This window comes from Amblyomma mixtum, chromosome 8 (assembly GCF_055824585.1).
Source record: "Amblyomma mixtum isolate Tamu chromosome 8, ASM5582458v1, whole genome shotgun sequence".
NCBI classification, from domain to species: Eukaryota; Metazoa; Arthropoda; class Arachnida; order Ixodida; family Ixodidae; genus Amblyomma; species Amblyomma mixtum.
This window is the reverse complement of record NC_143019.1, coordinates 140584995-140603807: the sequence shown is the minus strand read 5'-3', so window position 1 is coordinate 140603807 and position 18813 is coordinate 140584995. Positions and strand designations below refer to the sequence as shown.

Here is an 18813-nt window from a genome sequence, read left to right as displayed (position 1 = left end):
CTGAAGAACTTCGCGCCCAACAGGACAGTGCTTCTTGTCGTGCCCGAAAATCTCAGGCAAGAAATTATGCAGGCATGCCATGATTAGCCGACTGCAGGGCATCTCGGGATTGCTCGCACGTTGCACCGCATCCAGGAGAAGTACTATTGACCGCGGCTAGCTGCCGATGTTTCCCATTACGTGAAAACGAGCCGCGAGTGTCAGCGACGCAAAACGCCTCCGACCAGACCAGCCGGACTCCTGAACTCCATACCACCTCCAACTAAGCCCTTTCAGCAAATTGGTATGGACCTCCTCGGCCCCTTTTCGACTTCATCATCGGGTAACAAATGGATCATCGTGGCCACGGACTACATGACCAGATACGCCGAAGCGAAAGCGTTGCCTAATGGTACCGCAACAGAAGTCGCTATATTTTTTGTCGAACAAATTCTCGTGCGACACGGCGCCCCCGAAGTGCTCATCACAGACAGAGGAGCGGCGTTTACAGCGGAGCTGACGCGAGGCATTCTCAACTACAGTCAGTTGTCCATCGGAGGACAACTGCCTATCATCCGCAAACCAACGGACTCACAGAGCGTCTGAACAAAACCATTGCACACATGCTCTCCATGTACAGAGACGCCGAACACAAGACGTGGGACTTCATTCTGCCCTACGTGATCCTCGTCTATAATACTGCCGTCCAGGAGACAACCAGGTTTACCCCATTCCAGCTGGTCTACGGCAGGAAGCCCACGACAACACTTGACGCAATGCTCCCGCACGTTTCCGACGAAGACAACCTCGACGTCGCCGCCTACCTTCATCGCGCCGAGGAAGCCCGAAGGCCTGCGCGGCTTCGCATTGAAGACCAGCAGCACATCGACGCCCGACGCTACAATCTGCGCCGACGAGACACGCATTACAAGCCAGGTGATCGTGTTTGGATATGGACGCCAGTTCGCCGCCGTGGATTGAGTGAAAAGTTGCTGCGACGCTACTTAGGCCCGTACAGGGTTCTCCGCCGCATCGGTGACCTCGATTGTGAAGTCATCGCCGACGGCACGACAGCATCTCAGCGACGCCGCACACGCCCGGAAGTCGTACATGTCGTACGCCTGAAGCCATATTATGAACGCTAAAGGACTCGAAGTTTGTATTCTCCGTGTTTATGCTCATTTGAAAGCATCGAGACGATGCTTCTTTGGGAGGGGGGTAATGCCACGTATCATTGTACTGTCCGTTCGTTCGCGCAAGGCCGCAGGAAATTGGTGTTATCATTTTTGTTCCTGACGCGAGAAGCGACCGGACTAATCTCGATTGATCACAGCCATGCCGAGCTTCATCTACGTGCGTCCAGATTACTCTAGATGATCTCGACCTGTTATCTCGAAGTTTCCTTGCCGGCTTTAAATTGAGCGATGCCGCGAGCGGCGGGCATTCGTAGTTCGACGACTGACGAGCACGGTTGTTGCTTACGCCGCCGCCGAGTGATTCAGTTCGTTTGCGGGCGCAAGTCAGCCCAAATAAAGGGCTTCGTTTCCAATTTTTGTTGGTGTCCTACTGACCGCTGGTCTGCCGTCACTACATCGTGACACTATGCTCTTCTTCACTGTCATTAAAAAATCTTTTTGCGGAATTGAGTAGAAAAGATTGTGAACGTCAATCGAGAATGCCCGCATAGACCACAAAGACAAATTGTCTTGCGCGAAACATTCAATTATTTTCTTCGAATTAGCCACGCTAAATGGGTCGATGACCAGAATGAGCTTCAAACATTTTTGAAGGAACCTGCAAAGAGCACCTTTGCCAAGATCCTACTTCCATGGCAACCATGCCTGAACACTGCTGGTGGTGAAGACGACTTGCCTTCCAGGAACTAGACGAGGTCTTGGTCCAAAAGTTGGAGTTACACAAGGATGCTGGTAATTATCGGCCCCAAACAGACATCATCATCCTCCACTTCCGGCGGCTTGTCGACAGGGGCTCGAGATAGACAGTCGGCATTGTTGTGTTTGCGCCCAGATTTGTTGAGGACGGTGATGTTGAACTTCTGGAGGTGAGGCAAAGGCTCCATCGAACAAGGCGGCGCGGGGTCCTTCAAATTGGCAAGCCAGCAGAATGCGTGGTGATCGCGGACCACCTTGAATGCTCGTCCTTGCAGGTAGGGGCGGAATTTCAACATTGCCCAGATGATCGCGAGGCACTCCTCCTAGGTCGTCGAGCAGTTAGCCTCAGCTTTCAACGGCGAACGGTTATCGTGCGTGGTTATTTTATACAGTCAATCACTTTTGTGAACGAGGACGGCGCCTAGGCCACCGCTGCTTGCTTCATTCTGAATTTGTGAAGAATAAGAATGCGGTGCAGCGCATTTGGAACATTCCCTCAGAACACGAATGGTATTTTACCAATATCCCTCAAAAGAAAAATATATCCCATCCTCCGTGGCTCAGTAGTTAAAGCGCACGTCTACTGTTCCGGTGTACCCGGATTCGAACTTGACCGAGGTGGCTTCGTTCCAATGCAGGCGAAAAGCAAAAGACGCCCATGTGTTGTGCGATGTCAATGCACGGTAAAGATCCCAAGGTGGTAGAAAGTTACGGCACCTCTTCCTTCCTTTCTTCTTTCACAAACAGACAGACAGAAAGAAAACTATTTTTCCCGAGTTTTAGACACCGCTGGGTCCCTGGGTCACTGCGCTGTCTCGCACTACACCAGAATGGCCGTGTCGGGACATGACGCCGGCAGCCTGAGTCACCACAGCAAGCTGCGATGTCGGGTGTGCAGATGTGAGCAGGACCTCCCAGTCCTCCCAGCTCGAGATGGCGTGCTGTCCCAGTGGGTGAGGATTAGCAGGGCAGCCGAAAAGGATGTGGGAGAGTGTGGCGTGATGGTCCCCGCACAGGGAGCCTGCCGGGGACGTGTGACAATAGTGGGATAAAACCTCAAGGGATAACCGAGAGCTATAGTATGGAGGCGTCTGAAGAGGGCTGTTTGGAGTGCGTAAGAGAGGGGTAGGGAGGGGGGTAAGCCGGACGGTCAAAACGGGGCATTTGAGTGAGCTCTGCAGAGGTGTGCGTCCGGTCCCCCGAGAATCCCGAATAGAGACTGCCCTAAGCCCGGAAAATCAAACATCGGGCCAATTTATGGGCACAATTGTTCCAGGGTTCCCAGAGTGAGCCGGCACGCACTGGAGCGCTACCCTGCGTGGTTAATTTTGGGTAGGGGTGTTCAACAAGAGTCAGGCAGGAGTGTGAATCCTGCCTCTGGCAAAGTTGGAAAGAGCCGTTTTTGAGTTACTGAAGATGTACTGAGCGTCCTAATGTGCAAGACTAAGGCAATGACGGCCTCTACTGCGTCCTCAGGCGTAGAGCCTGATGGAAGACGGTGAGTTAGGGGGTGGAGTACGTTTGGATTGCAGCCAACTGCTACCGCTTCATGCGCTCTAGAAGCACGTCTACCACAATGGCATCGTGGTCTTGCCCGTAATATATACGAAGGGCATTAGCGCCAGCTACCCGGCGAGGGATATGATAATGATATCTGTGTGTGTGAAAATGTAGCTGCAGCTTGGAGCCCGCGCCCCGCCGCTGCAGGGAGCGAGAAAACGCGTCCGCATCGGCACCGTCGTTTCGAACAATGATTCGCGGATTTATCATCTGTTTATGAATCGGAGTGCTGCAGCCGATTTGAGAGTGCACGGCACTGTCTCGAACGCTTTTCTGGTTCCGGAACGCGATGTTGCCGGCAAACCTCGACCATAGTCCGAGGCGGCGGCGGCGGCCCTAGGCCTTGCGCAGGCCTAGCGCGTTTGCTGCACCCAATCTCGGCTAGCCTCCTTTGTACCACGGACTTGTCCCAACGCCGCGACCTGCCTGCAGCAGCATGACTCATCAAGGCGACGGGTCACACCCGATAATTCCGCCACCGACTCGAGATAAGATAGGGCCATGGAAGCACTGCACATGGCGCGCCGAGAACCCCTCACGTCCCAGCAAGCCGACACGAGTTCGCCCTCTCAGCCACCGGCCGGCCAGGCCAACAACGCCTCAGCCGAGGCAAGGCAAGCCTTCCCCACCCGTCATTAAAAGTCAGGCTCCCCTGCGCAAGCTCCCGGCTCAAGATCTTAAAATCGTATTTATCCCCGGCGGAGGCGTCGGTCGCGGCAAGCATAACGGGGGTACATATTGTCCCTCGTACGCGCTACCCTGAAACTTCCAGTACACGCAGTGCGTAACTTAGACTCCATTCGCATCAACCCCTACTCGTTTACCACCAGTACGCCAGAGAAGCTATACAGCTTTCTCAGACACTTCGTAGTTAAAGAAAAATCCGTCCTTCCTAAAAAATTCGTTAGCTTTTCTTTGTAGCCGTATGGCAGCGCTCAGGTGGATGTCACTGAGTAATTACTCCCTTATTACAAATCTACTCCACTTTGGGGAATTCCCCTAAACATTTGACCAACACTGTTCCCACTTCGAGTTATTGATCAATTCGCTCTCGCCCTACCATAAGCTTCCCGTCCCGGTTAGCTCAATTGGTAGAGCGACTGCTCCAGTGAAGCGGTGCTCCGGGTTCGATTCCCGGACGAGGACGAATTTTCTTTAACTACGAAGTTTCTGAGAAAGCTGTATAGCTTTCCTATGTAGCCGTATGGCGGCGCTCAGGTGTATGTAGATGAGTAATCACTTCCTTATTACGTCATGATCGATAGCCGAAAGCGGGAAGCGAGACCCATTTTTCCTCCATCTTATGATGATCAGTGACTTTGATAAGGAATGTGGGCTCTAGTGTTTTCTGCAAAGTGCGAAAATCGTTCCCCTCTTCGGCACGACAATGCGACCACTCGGACCGTTTTTCAGGCGACTTACACCCAGCAGAACTGTGAGCTAACACGTCGGATGCGACGTATTAGCTCAGGGAGCTACTTAAGCTCCTGCATGCCTTCGGCATTGAGCGAAAGCATTGGTTTGCAGTTTTCTTGCGAAAGCAACACTACGCTAGGTGTGAGCGATTTCGCTGAGCATGCGCGAGGAGCGAGTGATGTCACATGGCGCACATCTGGAGAGCAGCTCGCAGCCTACATATGTGTCTCATCACCCCGCGTACCTATAAGCACGATTCAGGCGTCCAGTGACACAGGGAGCCATTATGCGCATTTCCTTGAGTTAAAATGATCGGAGTGTAAAACGTTGTCACCGCCAACGCCAATGAACACAACGAACGCCGACGGCCTATCCAAAGCAAGGAGCACACGTGTCACTGCCGCAACAAGTTAAGAAACGATTGTGTCCACTGTTCTAAGAGGGCAGTTATGCGCCTTTCCTTAGCGTTGGGTCAGTGGGCACCTGAATCGCGTTTTTATGCACGTGGGGCGATGAGAGAGAGATGTGGGCTGCAGGCATTGACAACGTTTCCCGTTGTGCTCACTGATTCCCAGAACGCCTGTCGCAACTTCAAGAACGGATTATTTCACAGGTCAGGGTTGTCATTTCTGACAAAGCATCCACCTAACCAAGCCTCAGTCATCTGGTTTCCCGGTCACCTGGAACTACCAGGAGGAAACGAAGCCGCTCACAGGCATGCCCGAGCTATTCTATAGCGGGTGACTCCCCCTGATGACCATGAAGGATGCCGCGACCTAACAGGTTTTTCAGTGTATGCTGACAATCTCGCGCCATACAGAATAGCCAGAAAGGAGTACCCAACGCCACACAAATCCCTCAATAAGTAAGAAGAGAACATTCCCTTAGGAGACTATCAATCAATCAATCAATCAATCTTTATTTTGCATTTTTAGTACAAATAAAAATGCAGGGAGTGGGGACAAAAAGCTGCTCTGAGGCAAGCTTGACTGGGTCCCCACCCCCTTTACATGGCAGTTTGTGCAGCAGTTATGGATGAAATGTTGAGTGTTTAAAAGAGAACAATTTACAGCACATGCGATTTTCGCGCAGGAAATGAATAATGTTACAAATGCAGTCTTTTACAATGTAAAAAATACAACAAAATGCAACAAACACTCGCGTGATAGCAGACCTGAAAAATGACAATGTTAATAAACAAACTCGCCTGAATATAAGGGAAAAGAAATAGTAAAGACAAATGGACACAACTACAGTACTCTGGGATGAAATGACGTGTTACAAAAGCTCTGTTTTTGTTATGAAGATAGTTGACACTGTTAAACGCCATGAAACTGGTTGATGAAATGAAGTTTTATATTACATTTAGTGGCTGTTTGCAGGTCGATTTCCATCATTAATAATTTGTGCAATAATCTCGGAAGGCGATTTTCGACGCTATCTAGCCCGTGTGTTAGCCTGGTGAATGGCACGTGCCATGTTCCTTTATTCCGAAATACATACCCCCTGTCAGGAAGGCTTTTTAAACTACATAAAGACAAAAATGCATTGTTATTAGTTTTTAAGCTATGTTTATATCTCATCGACAGGTTAAAGTCATATAATGTTGGAAAAGGTATAATTTTGTATTCATAATAGGTATTATATAATGGGCTTTCACTTGGAATGTTGACTACGTGACGAAGGGCTTTCTTCTGCAGAAAAAAAAATCTTATTTATGTTTTCTTTTGATGTTGTGCCCCATACAAGTCCGCAGTAATTTAGTTGAGCATAGAACAACGCGTTATATATTAATAGCTTAAATTTCAGTGGTAAAATATAACGAAGCCTACAGAGTACTCCTGATATTTTGGCAAGATTGGTTTATATATGCTGCACGTGTGAGTTCCATGATAAGTGCTGATGAAATGTGCTGATGAAGTGCTGATGAAGTGCTGATGAAACCAACACGTACCCAACACCAGCTAAGTTACACCAGTGGTACCCTACACTATACTCTCCGCAGTGCCCACACTGTGGAGAGGTAGGTAACCTCTACCATATGGTGTGGGCATGCCAATTTAATCCCTTAGTTGACCCCATTCCAAACCCCTCGGAGGAGCAGTGGGAGGCTATTCTGCTCAGCGATGACCCTGACTGTCAGCACTGTCTGGTGGGGAGGGCCAGCGCAGCAGCAGCAGCCAGTGGACTACCGGACTAGGCGGCCCACCCACATGTTGTGAGAATATTGAAGAAATAAAGACGTTGTTAATCAATCAATTGCCGCCAGGAACGCGGCGCAGAAGCAATAGGCCGCAGGCGTTCACTATGTTATTATCGTTGGCGTTGACAACGCGATTGCCGCGCCGTTGCTTCAGCAATTCTAGGCGCCATGGCCATTGGTCAAACCACAGCAATTTTTTTTCTACGATTCACTCGCATCACAGGTGACCACGAGTCCTGGCGCCCGCGGCATATCGCTACACCGGGAAGCTCACCCTGAGCATAGCTTCGTGTAGCGCCATGTAGGCTGGCTCGAGCCTGTCCATGACCATCCTGCTCGACCCGTGCACCACCGCCACGGGGCCGTCGGTGCAGAGGGCGCTGCCGAGGCAGTGCTCGGCGCGGAAGTTCCAGCGGCAGGTGAACGTGTAGAGGGCCTGCGGGTGGCGCGCAAACGCGATGTTCAGCAGGTCCTGGTCCGCATAGGGAAGACGCCCCTGGAACTCCTTCCTCAGCTTCAGCACGCGGCCCTCTAGGCCAAAGGCGCGCATACGTGTCAGGTTCATCAGCAGTAGGCCCGCGTTCAGAGCTGCGCGGGAAGAGAAAGAGATTGAGCTCCAGCTCCAATTGCATCAGTGCTGTTTCCCTTAAAGCACACATCTAGGTTGTACGTCTGTACAAACGTGGCTGCCTCTGGCCGTGAGCTGGCCGAACTTGATGGTAACTCTCGGATATGATGATGGGAGGGACGGCGGAAGGGTGTTGAAAGTTTTGTTTCTTTAATGGGGGTTTAAAGTCTCAAAACAACTCAGTCTATGAGGGACGCCGTAGTGAAGGACTCCGGAAATCTCGACCACATGGGGTTTCTTAACGGGCACTGACATCGCACAGTACACGGGCCTCTAGAATTTCGCCTCCATCGAAAAGCGACCGCCGAAGCCGGGATCGAACCGGTGTCTTTCAGGTCAGCAGCCGAGTGCCATAACCAATGAGCCACCGCGGAGGCATGGGGGTTGACTGATGACGTTCTGAATTCGGTAACCAACAGCGATAGCTATTAGTGTGACATCACCGACTATTGCGGCCTAATAGAGGGGTGTCAAAGAAGGTAGAAATCAGCCAAAAAAGACGAATACAGGAGAGAACAGCGCAGGACAAAGGCTGGACAAACAACGGAATTCTTTATTGAGTGCAGACCGCCGAGTAATCTCTACTCATGCGCCAAGGCAAGGCGGACACTCAAACATGACCATTCAAATAATGAAATTCGTTTGTCTTCAGCGCTGTCGATGGTGAACTGATGCAAGCATCACCATGTTTGACAATTTGAAAGGCCTCAAAGGTTTCACGAGCCTTCCGTGTTTTTCCATACCCCAGAATGATGACATCTGCGAAACGTGGGGTACATTTGCCGGGACATCTACTGCAATGTAAAGCAAGATTACCACCTTCACCAGCGCCAACATTTGTTCTGTGCTTGCGCAATCTCTCGTTGACACGGTCACCAGTCTGACGTACGTATGTAAAATTTTCTACAGGCTAGAGGAATCTTGCAAGTCACTTCGGTCTGGCACTTTGCGTACATAGTTCTAGGTTAGGTCGCTCAACGATATTCTTATTTCCCCTAGGCATAACTCGTGCACAAAGACCTGAAAGCTTAACTATAGTAGAAAAAACCAAATTGACCCCTTGGCGCTCGGCGACTTAATATTGTGCGCCACTTTGTGCAAATAAAGAATGACCTGAACTTTTTTTCGTTTGTCAGTGGCATCATTGTTTGGTTCTTGACCTCGCCGTTCATGTCCTTTGATGCGGATACAGCGACCGCTCTCAACATTTCTACTGGACAATCGTTTGGCTTGCGTTCTGACACTGGCAAACATGGTGTGGCAGCACCTTTTTTCACGGCGTTGTGGAAACAAGCCTTGGTAGTACCTCTCTTGATTAGTCTAGAATGATTAGAGTCAAAGGCTAGAAGCCTTTATTTTGTTCTTGGTGAGTACGTCCGGCACACATGGCCTTCTCCATATAAGGTTAGTAACAAGTCTAAAAAACGGATGGAATTTTTAGTGACTAATTCGTGAGTAAATTTCGAATGGGATGAGCAGCGCCTAAAGGCGCCCAAAACAACTTCAACTGTCATCTGATAGGAGTCATTAGGTCCGATGTTTAAAAGCACTAAAAAATCATCAACATATCTGACAATTCACAGAACACACTCGTCGTCCAAAAAACTTAGAAGTGAGCAGTCAAACTTTGCCAAGAAAATATTGCAGAGCACAGGGGCTACACAAGCTCCTATACAAATCCCATCCTGAATATAAAACTGACTAAACTCGACAAGAGTCGATGAGAGCAGCATTGCAAGAAGGAGCTAGACATCGCAGCGGACACGGGACAGAGAAAGAAGACGACACAGGGCGGTACTTGCAACTGTGTCGTCTTCTTTCTCTGTCCCGTGTCCACTGCGTGTCTACCTCCTTCATGTCTCACCAACTGGCCTTCACATCTACCCTCCTAAGTTCTGCATTGCAAGAAGCTCCAAAAAACTGTCTCTGGATTCTCTGAGGTGTGCACTAAAAGATGGCGGAAGCAAAAACACAACAGGAAACTAAAACTAAAGATAGCCGAAATTACGACCAAGGCAGAAGAATACGCGATGCAACTTGCGAAACAAAATTTGGAACAACTCAGTGACTCGCTTTGGAGAACTCTAGGCACGGCCAGAACCTGGAATCTCTTAAGAGCACTAATCGATACGACCAAAATAAAAACGTTTGCAGTTGCAGTGTTTCTTTTATTGTCTATGTTTTCATCATGAGTGCGTTCACACAGCAACTTGTAACCCCCTCCTTATGTAATGCCCTCGCGCCTTTAAGGACGAAATAAATGGAATGAAATGAATGAAAACAATAAAGCCATCCACTGGTTCATCCACTCCTTCGAGGGATCAGACATCGCCCTACTGGAGAAGGCACGAGAAAAATGTTTCGGCCATTACAAACCCCCGCGATACCAAGGAACGTATCGAGAAGCCGAAAACGAGAAACTCGACCGCCCCATGACTGTGGAAGAGGTTTACGCAGCCATAAGCAACACCACGGCAGCCAGAGAGGACAGAATCGACAACGCCCTAATCCGCAACCTGAGCGACGACATCATACAAGAGCTCGTCAGCTTCCTCGACAAACATTGGGGGGCGGAGACGGTTCCTGAAGACTGGAAGCATGCCGAAGTAATAATGATACCTAAACCTGGTAAGAAGCTCAAAATTGAAAACCTATGGCCCATATCGCTCACGTTGTGCCTTGGCAAGCTTTATGAACGGGTGGTAACTTTAAGACTGCAAAAATACATGTAAGATAAACGAAATTGTACCACATACAATGTTCGGCTTCAGAAAAAAGCTCTCGACGCAGGACGTTCTCCTCCAAATATGAGAAGATGTCCTGCGAAACGTACCTCGGATGGGAGAAAATGTCATAATGGCCCTGTACATCAAGGGGGCATTCGATAACGTCAGTCACGAAGCGATCCTTACGGGCCTAGACAACCTGGATTGCGGACGTAGAATCCACGGCTTCGTCAAAGCCTTCCTGTCCAACAGAACTACCACCATCGGCATAGGAGACCTTCGATCGGACAAAATTTGCACTCCAAACAAGGGAACAGCCCAAGGGTCAGTTATCTCACCCCTACTCTTCAACATAGCTATGATAGGCCTAGCTCCAAAACTAGAGAACATCGAAGGCATCAGGCATGCCATGTATGCTGACGATATAACAGTTAGGACAAACACGGGCTGTCTCGGAGAGAAGAAAGAAGGGCTACAGCAAGCGGCCCCTTGTGTAGGGCAATAGCTCGCAGAAAGAGGACTCGCATGCTCGACCGAGAAATCAGAACTGCTGAGAGTCTGGAGAGGCAAGCAAAACCGGACCGTCCCAACCAACGAGGACCTAAAACTCAACGTCTACTTAGAAGGGACGCCCATACCGGAAAAGACAACAATAAGAATTTTGGGCATGTGGGTTCAATCCAACCAGCGCAGTACTCACACTTTTATCCTGCTCAAAGCAACAACGCTACAAGTCGCACGCATGATCACCCGCATCACCAACAGGCGACCTGGAATGCGTGAAGAGGATACACTAAAGCTAGTCAGAAGACTAGTAGTTAGTCGAATCGCATGCAGCCTACCATACCAGTGCCTCAACAAAAACGAAATACAACAAGCGGATGCCCTGCTACGCAAAGCGTATAAGATAGCGCTCTGACTACCGCGCAACACGTCTACAGAAAAACTCATGGCCCTGGGATTACACAAAACCTTTCAGGAGCTACGAGAGGCGCAGCTTGAGTCGCAAAAACTCAGGCTCCTGGAGACAACGACTGGAAGAGTGCTCCTGCAGAGGCTCGGATACCGAGAGCAGATGCGAGAAATCACGAGGACGGAAACGATCCCCGACGAGCTTCGCAAGACCGTCAAGGTAGCGCCAATACCAAAAAACATGGATCCCAACCTCCATCGAGGAATAAGAGAAGCAAGGGCAGAATTCATTGAGAAAACATACGCTCCTCAAGCCACGACCGTGTATGCAGACGCGTCTTGGAGAGGAGGAGACACCAAAATCGCTGTGGCGGCGGTGGTCGATTCGTCTTTATGCAAAATGACCAGCGCGTCTCTCCAAGGCTGCACAGCTGCAGAGTCCGAGGAAGTAGCCGTTGCTCTAGCGGTGGCGGAGGGCTATAGAACCGGGTGGTCGCTAACAATACTCACGGACTCTAAAACAGCTTGCCGAAATTATATGAATGGCAGGATAGGTCGTCACGCGCTCCGTATACTCCTCGCAGCGAGCGACAGAATTGAAAACCAGGAAGAACAAAACAACAAGATCCCACACAAAATTGTGTGGGTACCGGGGCACACGGGGTGGCAGAGAATCAAGAGGCCGACAGGGTAGCTCGAGGATACGTTACTTTCCGAGCATTCGACGAGACCGCGGAACACGCGCCAGCACCCGCCATACTACAAAACTATAGAGGCAGAAGAATGCGATGTCCCCCACCGCACAAATTTATGAGCAGAGAGGAAGCTGTCACTTGGAGACAATTGCAAACAGTCTCTTTCCCAAACCTACATACACTAAACAAAATTCAGGGGGCACTTTGACTGTCTAAAGTGCGTAGAGGCGAAAGCGTTTTCCGCCCCACTTTGACTGCTTCTGTGGCACTGGTGGCGTCACATGTAATTGAGTACTAATTACTAAGTGATGACAAATCACTAATTAAGGGTTAATTACTGATTTCTGCCTGAATACTAATTAACTGCTGATTGATGACACTTAAGCTGCGCCTTTAGGAGTGGAACGCGACAGCGTGCTGTAGCGGTGCCAGGGAGTCCACGGAACACCACCACCCGTTCGGCGCGATGCTTTGCCCTTTGAACGCTTTTTGAGGAAAGGAAAGGGCGCAGTAATTCTCTGTCATGTCGATGGACACCTGAACCGCACCGTAGAGGAAGGGAGGAAGTGGGAGTGGAAGAAGAAAGACAAAGATGGCCCGTAATGAAGAAAATGAAAATTGTATTGCAGGAAAGGAAATTACGCAGTAACTGTCTCACATATCTCTGTGGACACCCGTCAAAATTCAGGGGGGCACTTTTTTGACCTAAATTGCGGTCACTGATGTGTGGTTAAGATGTTAAGCTTCGCCTCTAAGAGTGAACGCGACAGCGTCTTGCAACGCTTCCAGAAGTCCATAGAACGACATCGCCCATTCGGTTATATGCCTCGCTAGTCGGTAAATTGGTTTTTGAGGAAAGGGAATTATCTGTCTCTCATATCTCGGTGGACACCTAAACCGCGCCAGAAGGGAAGGGAGGAGGATGGGAGTGAGCGAAGACACCGTATTCACTAGACGCCCCTTCGTTCTTCCCAAACCATTGAGCTGGCATGGCGGAGTTTCTTTGGGACGTTTCTTTGGGAAGCCGCATGGTCATGCGGACGCTTCGGACCTTCCACCGACGAAAGCCACACCGACCACGGAGGTAGGAACGCGACGGCCAGAAGCGTGTTTTCTCTCTCTATAACACATGGTATTTAAGCTGGACACACCACTTCGTGTAGCCACACTGAATGTCAGAGGGCTTGGAGCAAGAAGGCGGCAGTACCAGCTTCACCGCCTCCTTTTAGACAATGATCTAGACCTGATAGCAGTCCAAGAGTCTAAGATAGAGTCAGAGGAGGTCTAAGATAGAGTCAGTGGATGCCGCATGCACGGGCGAGGACGCGGTTGTCGCCATCACGAACCCCTCCCTCCAACCCATTGCCACACTTCACATAACCCCTACTGCCACTTCGGAGGAGGCCGAAGAGGCCGCCATTGCCCTGGCCATCACCCGCACGGAGGCGCGATATATACTGTCAGATTCCAAAACTGCCATACTAAATTTTGCTCGCGGGAGAGTTCATGTCCCTGCATTTCGCATACTGGACTCCCTCGCCGCGCTCCCGCCCCGCCATGTGGAGCTGATATGGGTGCCTGCCCACTCCGGGAATCCCGGAAACGAGGCCGCCAACGCTTTAGCCCGAGCTTCTCTCAACCGGGCACCGGCGGCCTCCGACCTGGGGTTCTCGCGGGAGCGCATGCACTCATTCAGTGAAATGACGCAGGCCTACAAAGCCGAGCGTCGGCTCCACCCCCACCCCCCCTCATCCTTCCCTCGACAATTACCATCAGACACTTTGGAGGCGGCTCCAAACACGCACTTTGCCCTCCCCTTATATACGCTCGCGATATCACCCAGTCCACACGAACCCTTCCTGTACCCTCTGCCACCACCCCAAAGCCACCCTCGACCATATTATTTTCCTCTGCCCGGCGGATCCTCCCCCGCGGGGCCTGGAGCACCTTACCTCATGGGAGGCTTGGGAGACCCTACTGCGCTCCGAGGACCCGGCCAAGCAAGCCATCGCCACCGGCCGGGCTGCCAGCGTCATGAGCCTCCGGGACATGAACGTTTGAGTGCAGTGGGGCCGTGCGGGGGCCCAAGGACCGACGTGTCCAAAACTCCCTTGTTATAAATAAAGTTTTCATCATCATCAGAGGAACATGCCGGCCGCATGGTGGTTCCTTTTCAGGCAAATTTTCATGTGTGCGTTTGCCATTCTGTAGGCGCATCTGGTGGTGGTGGTGGTGAAAAACATTTATAATGCAATAAATATTTACAGAGAGGTGATTGGGGTAGGCCTTATTGGCCCTTTCCCCTAACAATACTAGGTGGAGCCCCTATTCCGGGGCCCCATTGGCAAGCAGCGCCGCCCGCGTCCGGTGAACCAAGGCCTTTTGGGTCTTTAGGTCCTGACAGCCGAGCAGGGCCGCCTCCCAGTCCTCTCTGGTGGGGTTGGGGTTGGGGGGGATAGATGGGTTTGACTGACACGCCCAAACCATGTGGAAGGTGTCAGCCACCTCCCCACAGAACTCGCACGCGCCATCAAAGGATGTATTGAAATGTTTAAGCACCGCCGGGCACAGTACAGTGTTAGTAAGAATTTTGATGAGGAGGCGCTCGTCAGCGCGATCCAGACCCTTACAAGGGGCCGGGTAGCGCCGGTGCTCCTCCTTGTAGTAATCGGTGATTTGTTTGAATGTAATGGCCAGATTGTCTGATTGGGAGTACCCTTCCAAGGACAGGGAGATAGCCCGGGGAGAGAGTGCGCGGGCGGCCTGATCGGCCTGTTCGTTCTCCTGGAGTCCCTGGTGACCGGGGGCCCAAATCAGGTTGCGTGGAGTTGGATCTTCAGATCGACAGCTATATTCCAGTATGCGCCAGGCAAGCGGGGGAGCCCAGCCCAACTCGTAGTTCCGACAGGCCCCTCGCGAGTCGGTGATGATGTGTTTCGACTTGGGAGTAGTGAGAGCAAGAGCAATGGCAATCTCCTCCGCGTGTGTTGCGCTGTAGGCTTTGAAAGTGACTGTGTTTGTGTTGTGTTTGACTGCGGCCGTGTACCACACCCCGTGGTGTGGGCCGGCAACGTCCATGTAATGCACATGTTGTTGGTTACCATAGTATCGCGCCAACGCTTCCGCGCGCGCCTGGCGACGACCGCTATGGTCTTCTCTGGACATGTTGCGGGGAAGGGGTCGGACCCGGAGGGCGCGTCTCCAGGGTTCTGGCACTCTCTCCCTTTCCTCAATATGGTAGTCATGTTTGATGTGTAGCCGGTCCAAGAGGCGGCGACCGGACTTGGTCTGTGCAAGACGCGTGTATTGGTTGACTAAGTGGGCCTCTCGAAGCTCCCGAAATGTGTTCACCACGCCCAAGGCCAGAAGTCGCTGGTTGGACGTGGTGACCGGGAGGTCGAGAGCCCGCTTGATGACTTTCCGTTGGATGATCTCTAGTTGGTCATCATCATGTTTGCGCAGGTGCAAGTAGGGGGTTGAGTAGAGGATTCTACTCGTTACGAAAGCATGGGCAAGCCGCAGTGCATCCTTGCTTCGTAATCCGCCCCGCTTGTTGGAGACCCGGCGGACCATGCGGCCCACCTGGTCTCCCACCGTGCGAAGTTTGGCTAGGGTGGTGTCGACTCTGCGTTGGTGGTGTATGAAGAGACCAAGGACGCGGATCTCCTTGGACTCCCGGATCGGTCCCGAGGGGAGACTGATGCAAAGCGGTGTTGTGTCCCGAGGGGAGGGACGTATGTGCGCAAATTCTGATTTAGACGGGGCGCACTGGAGTCCGCAGTAGGCCGCGTAGTCGTCGACTAGGGTCGCCGCTGCTTGCAGGCAGGATTCCATGTGGCCCAGGTTACCTTGCGTGGCCCATATTGTAATGTCATCCGCATAAAGAGCGTGATGTATCCCGGGCAAAGAGGACAATTTGGAGGGAAGATGAAGCATTGCCAAATTGAAGAGGAGGGGAGACAGGACCGCGCCTTGGGGCGTTCCCCTCGAGCCGATGGTGTATGGCCCGTGTTCCGCATCTTGTATGCGTATGTAGGCTTGACGGTCTGTAAGAAATTGTTTTATGTAGTTGAATGTTTTGTGGCCACAGTTGGTGTTACTGAGGTGGTCCAGGATTACTTCGTGTTTGACGTTGTCGAATGTGCCTTTAAGATCCAAGGCCAGGACCACCTTGTCGTTGTGGGGACATTCGACAGGATCTAAGATGTCGTGGTGAAGCTGCAGAAGTATATCCTGTGCAGACTTGTGAGGGCGAAAACCGAACATGGTGTCCGCGAAAGTGTGCTGTGTTTCGAGAAAATCGGAGAGTCTGTCGCGCACCATCGTCTCCATCAGCTTGCCGACACAAGACGTGAGGGAAATGGGGCGAAGGTTCTCCACATCAATAGGTTTGCCGGCCTTCGGAATAAAGGTCACGAGAGTCGACTTCCAATCTGGTGGATGCCTCTTGTTTATACGCAACACTTTGGGTATAGGCGTGGAGTCGGTTTTTTTCTTGTGAAAGCGGCCGTCTTTTGGTTGTTGATTTCACCTTTTCGAAATTATGTTGGCGTGCTATTTGCGTATATGCTCCGAATGTGGAAAGAGAGCGTCAGAATGTTTTTCAATCCTTGGAGTCATGGTTCAAGTGCGACAAAATTTTGGTTGTTCTTGGGGACTTCAATTGCGTGTGCATGGCTGTTGACAGAGCTAAGTGCAGAAAATTTAGAGATAAGAGCGCTGAAATGCTGACCGCATTTGTTAGTGACAACAGCTTAGAGGATATTGGCAGTGTGTTCTGCACTGGGAGCTGTCCGGAATACACGCACTTTCAGCGCGATAGTCATGCGCGATTGGACAGAGTATATGTGTCAGTTGATCTTGTTCCCTTATGCTCTAGTTATCATGTACAACCAGTGACTTTCAGTGATCATTGCCTTGTGAGTCCACTTTTGGAAAAAAGAGCAGGAAAGCAAGCTTTAACTGGCACTTGTGGAAACTGAATGCCAAACTTTTGGAGGATGAAGAGTTGGTGATGAAAATTAAGGCTGATTTTGAGAACATTCTTATTGCCCAACCAGTTTCTTTTGCAATGGAATGGGAAAGATTCAAAGAGCAGGTGAAGATTAAAGCAATAGAAAGGAGCAGTGTGATTAGGTATAAAGAGAAAGAAAAAGAAAGAACCCTGCACGCTGAACTGGAATGCTTGCTGAACATGGAAAGCACAGCTCCTGGAATGTTCACAAAAGAAATCAGAGATGTGAAATGCGAACTGTAACGCAATGACACAGAAAAATATAAAGCTGCTGTCGTACGTGCAAGGTCCGAAAAATTGTGGGCAGGCGAAACGCCTACAAAGCGAGCGCTCGCGCACGAAAAACGGTACGCTTGCCAGAAAGAAATCAGAAAGATAAGATACGGAGACGCAATTACCAGCGATCCAGGAGATATTCAGAACACCTTTGTGGACCACTTCACAGAACTTTTCAGTAACAAGCGCCAGACTGTCGAAGGTTTTCATGTAAACTTCTTACAATTGATGCCAACATTTGACGATGAAATCAAGCAGCGCCTAGAGCTGCCAATTACCTTGCAGGAGATAGAAAAAGCAATAGACGACCTACCATCATCTGGGAAAGCCCCTGGGCCAGATGGGTTGAGTGTTATATTCTTCAAAACATTCAAACACTACGTCGCTCAACTGATGCTCAAAGTATAAACAGAAGCTTATGAAAATAATCAAGTTCCATTGTCTTTTACTACCTCCCACATTGTTTTAATTCCCAAGACTGATGACACGGAGAAACGTATGTTGGTGGGGTCCTATAGACCAATCAGCCTCAGAAATGTGGATTACAAGGTGTTCATGAAAATTTTAGCCAGCAGATTTCAAAGTGTAATCACCAAGTTAGTTGGGCCGCATCAAACCTGTGGCATCAAAGGTCGCAGCATTGCCACAAATATACATGTTGCACGAAGCGTATTAGAATGCGTTGACGCGCTTGGCAGTCAAGTAGCTATGATGCAGCTAGATTTAGCAAAAGCTTTCGACCGTGTTTCTCATGACATTCTTATCTCCATTCTAGAGCATGCCAACCTGGGTAACGTAATAGTTGAAGGAGTAAAAATGGCTTACGCAAATTGTACGACGAGAATTATAGTTAACGGCGAACTTAGCAACAGCCTCATAGTACGCTCGTCGGTGAGACAAGGATGCCCGCTCTCTCCCCTGCTTTTTGCAGTATATCTCAAGGCGTTGTGCTTGGCCATTCTTAACAGTGACTGCATTTCTGGATTCAAGCTTCAGGCAGCCGAAGTGAAAATCCTTGCATACGCGGATGACATAGCGGTATTTTGCACAAACAGAGACAGCATTCGTGAAGCTACGAATGTGGTCGAAAAGTTCTGCGACCAAACTGGATGTCAGATAAACTGGGGAAAAAGCTCAGGATATTGGCATGGGGAATGGGATATTTCACCAGATTTTTTTTCTCGACTGCAATGGACTGACTTACCGACGCGGTACCTTGGGGTGCCCCTAAAAAGTTATCGCGATCCCAGCACACACTGGAATGAGGAGACGTTAAAGGCAAGAGAGAAAGCGGACGCGTGGCAAGGAAGGCAGCTGTCAATCTTTTCACGTGCCTTTGTGAGCAATGTTTTCTTGATTTCTAAGATATGGTACGTGATGAATGTGCTCTGTGCGTCGCGCAGCAATATTCAAAAAATCCATCGAGTGTTTGCAGTTTTTCTTTGGGCGTCGACCTGGGAGAAAACCAGGCGAACAAACTTGTTTATTTCAGTCAAAAGCGGTGGCGTTGGA

General features: G+C 50.3%; 1 protein-coding gene across 1 annotated transcript in view; it reads right to left on the bottom strand.

Annotated features, from left to right (window-relative positions):
• LOC149334644 (glucoside xylosyltransferase 1-like) overlaps positions 1 to 18813 on the bottom strand; it is a 117081-nt gene that overhangs the window by 15140 nt on the left and 83128 nt on the right. The window contains exon 5 of the mRNA XM_089555856.1: positions 7325 to 7638. Within this exon, the coding sequence (XP_089411982.1) occupies positions 7325 to 7638 (314 nt within the window). The remainder of the gene's footprint in view (positions 1 to 7324; positions 7639 to 18813) is intronic.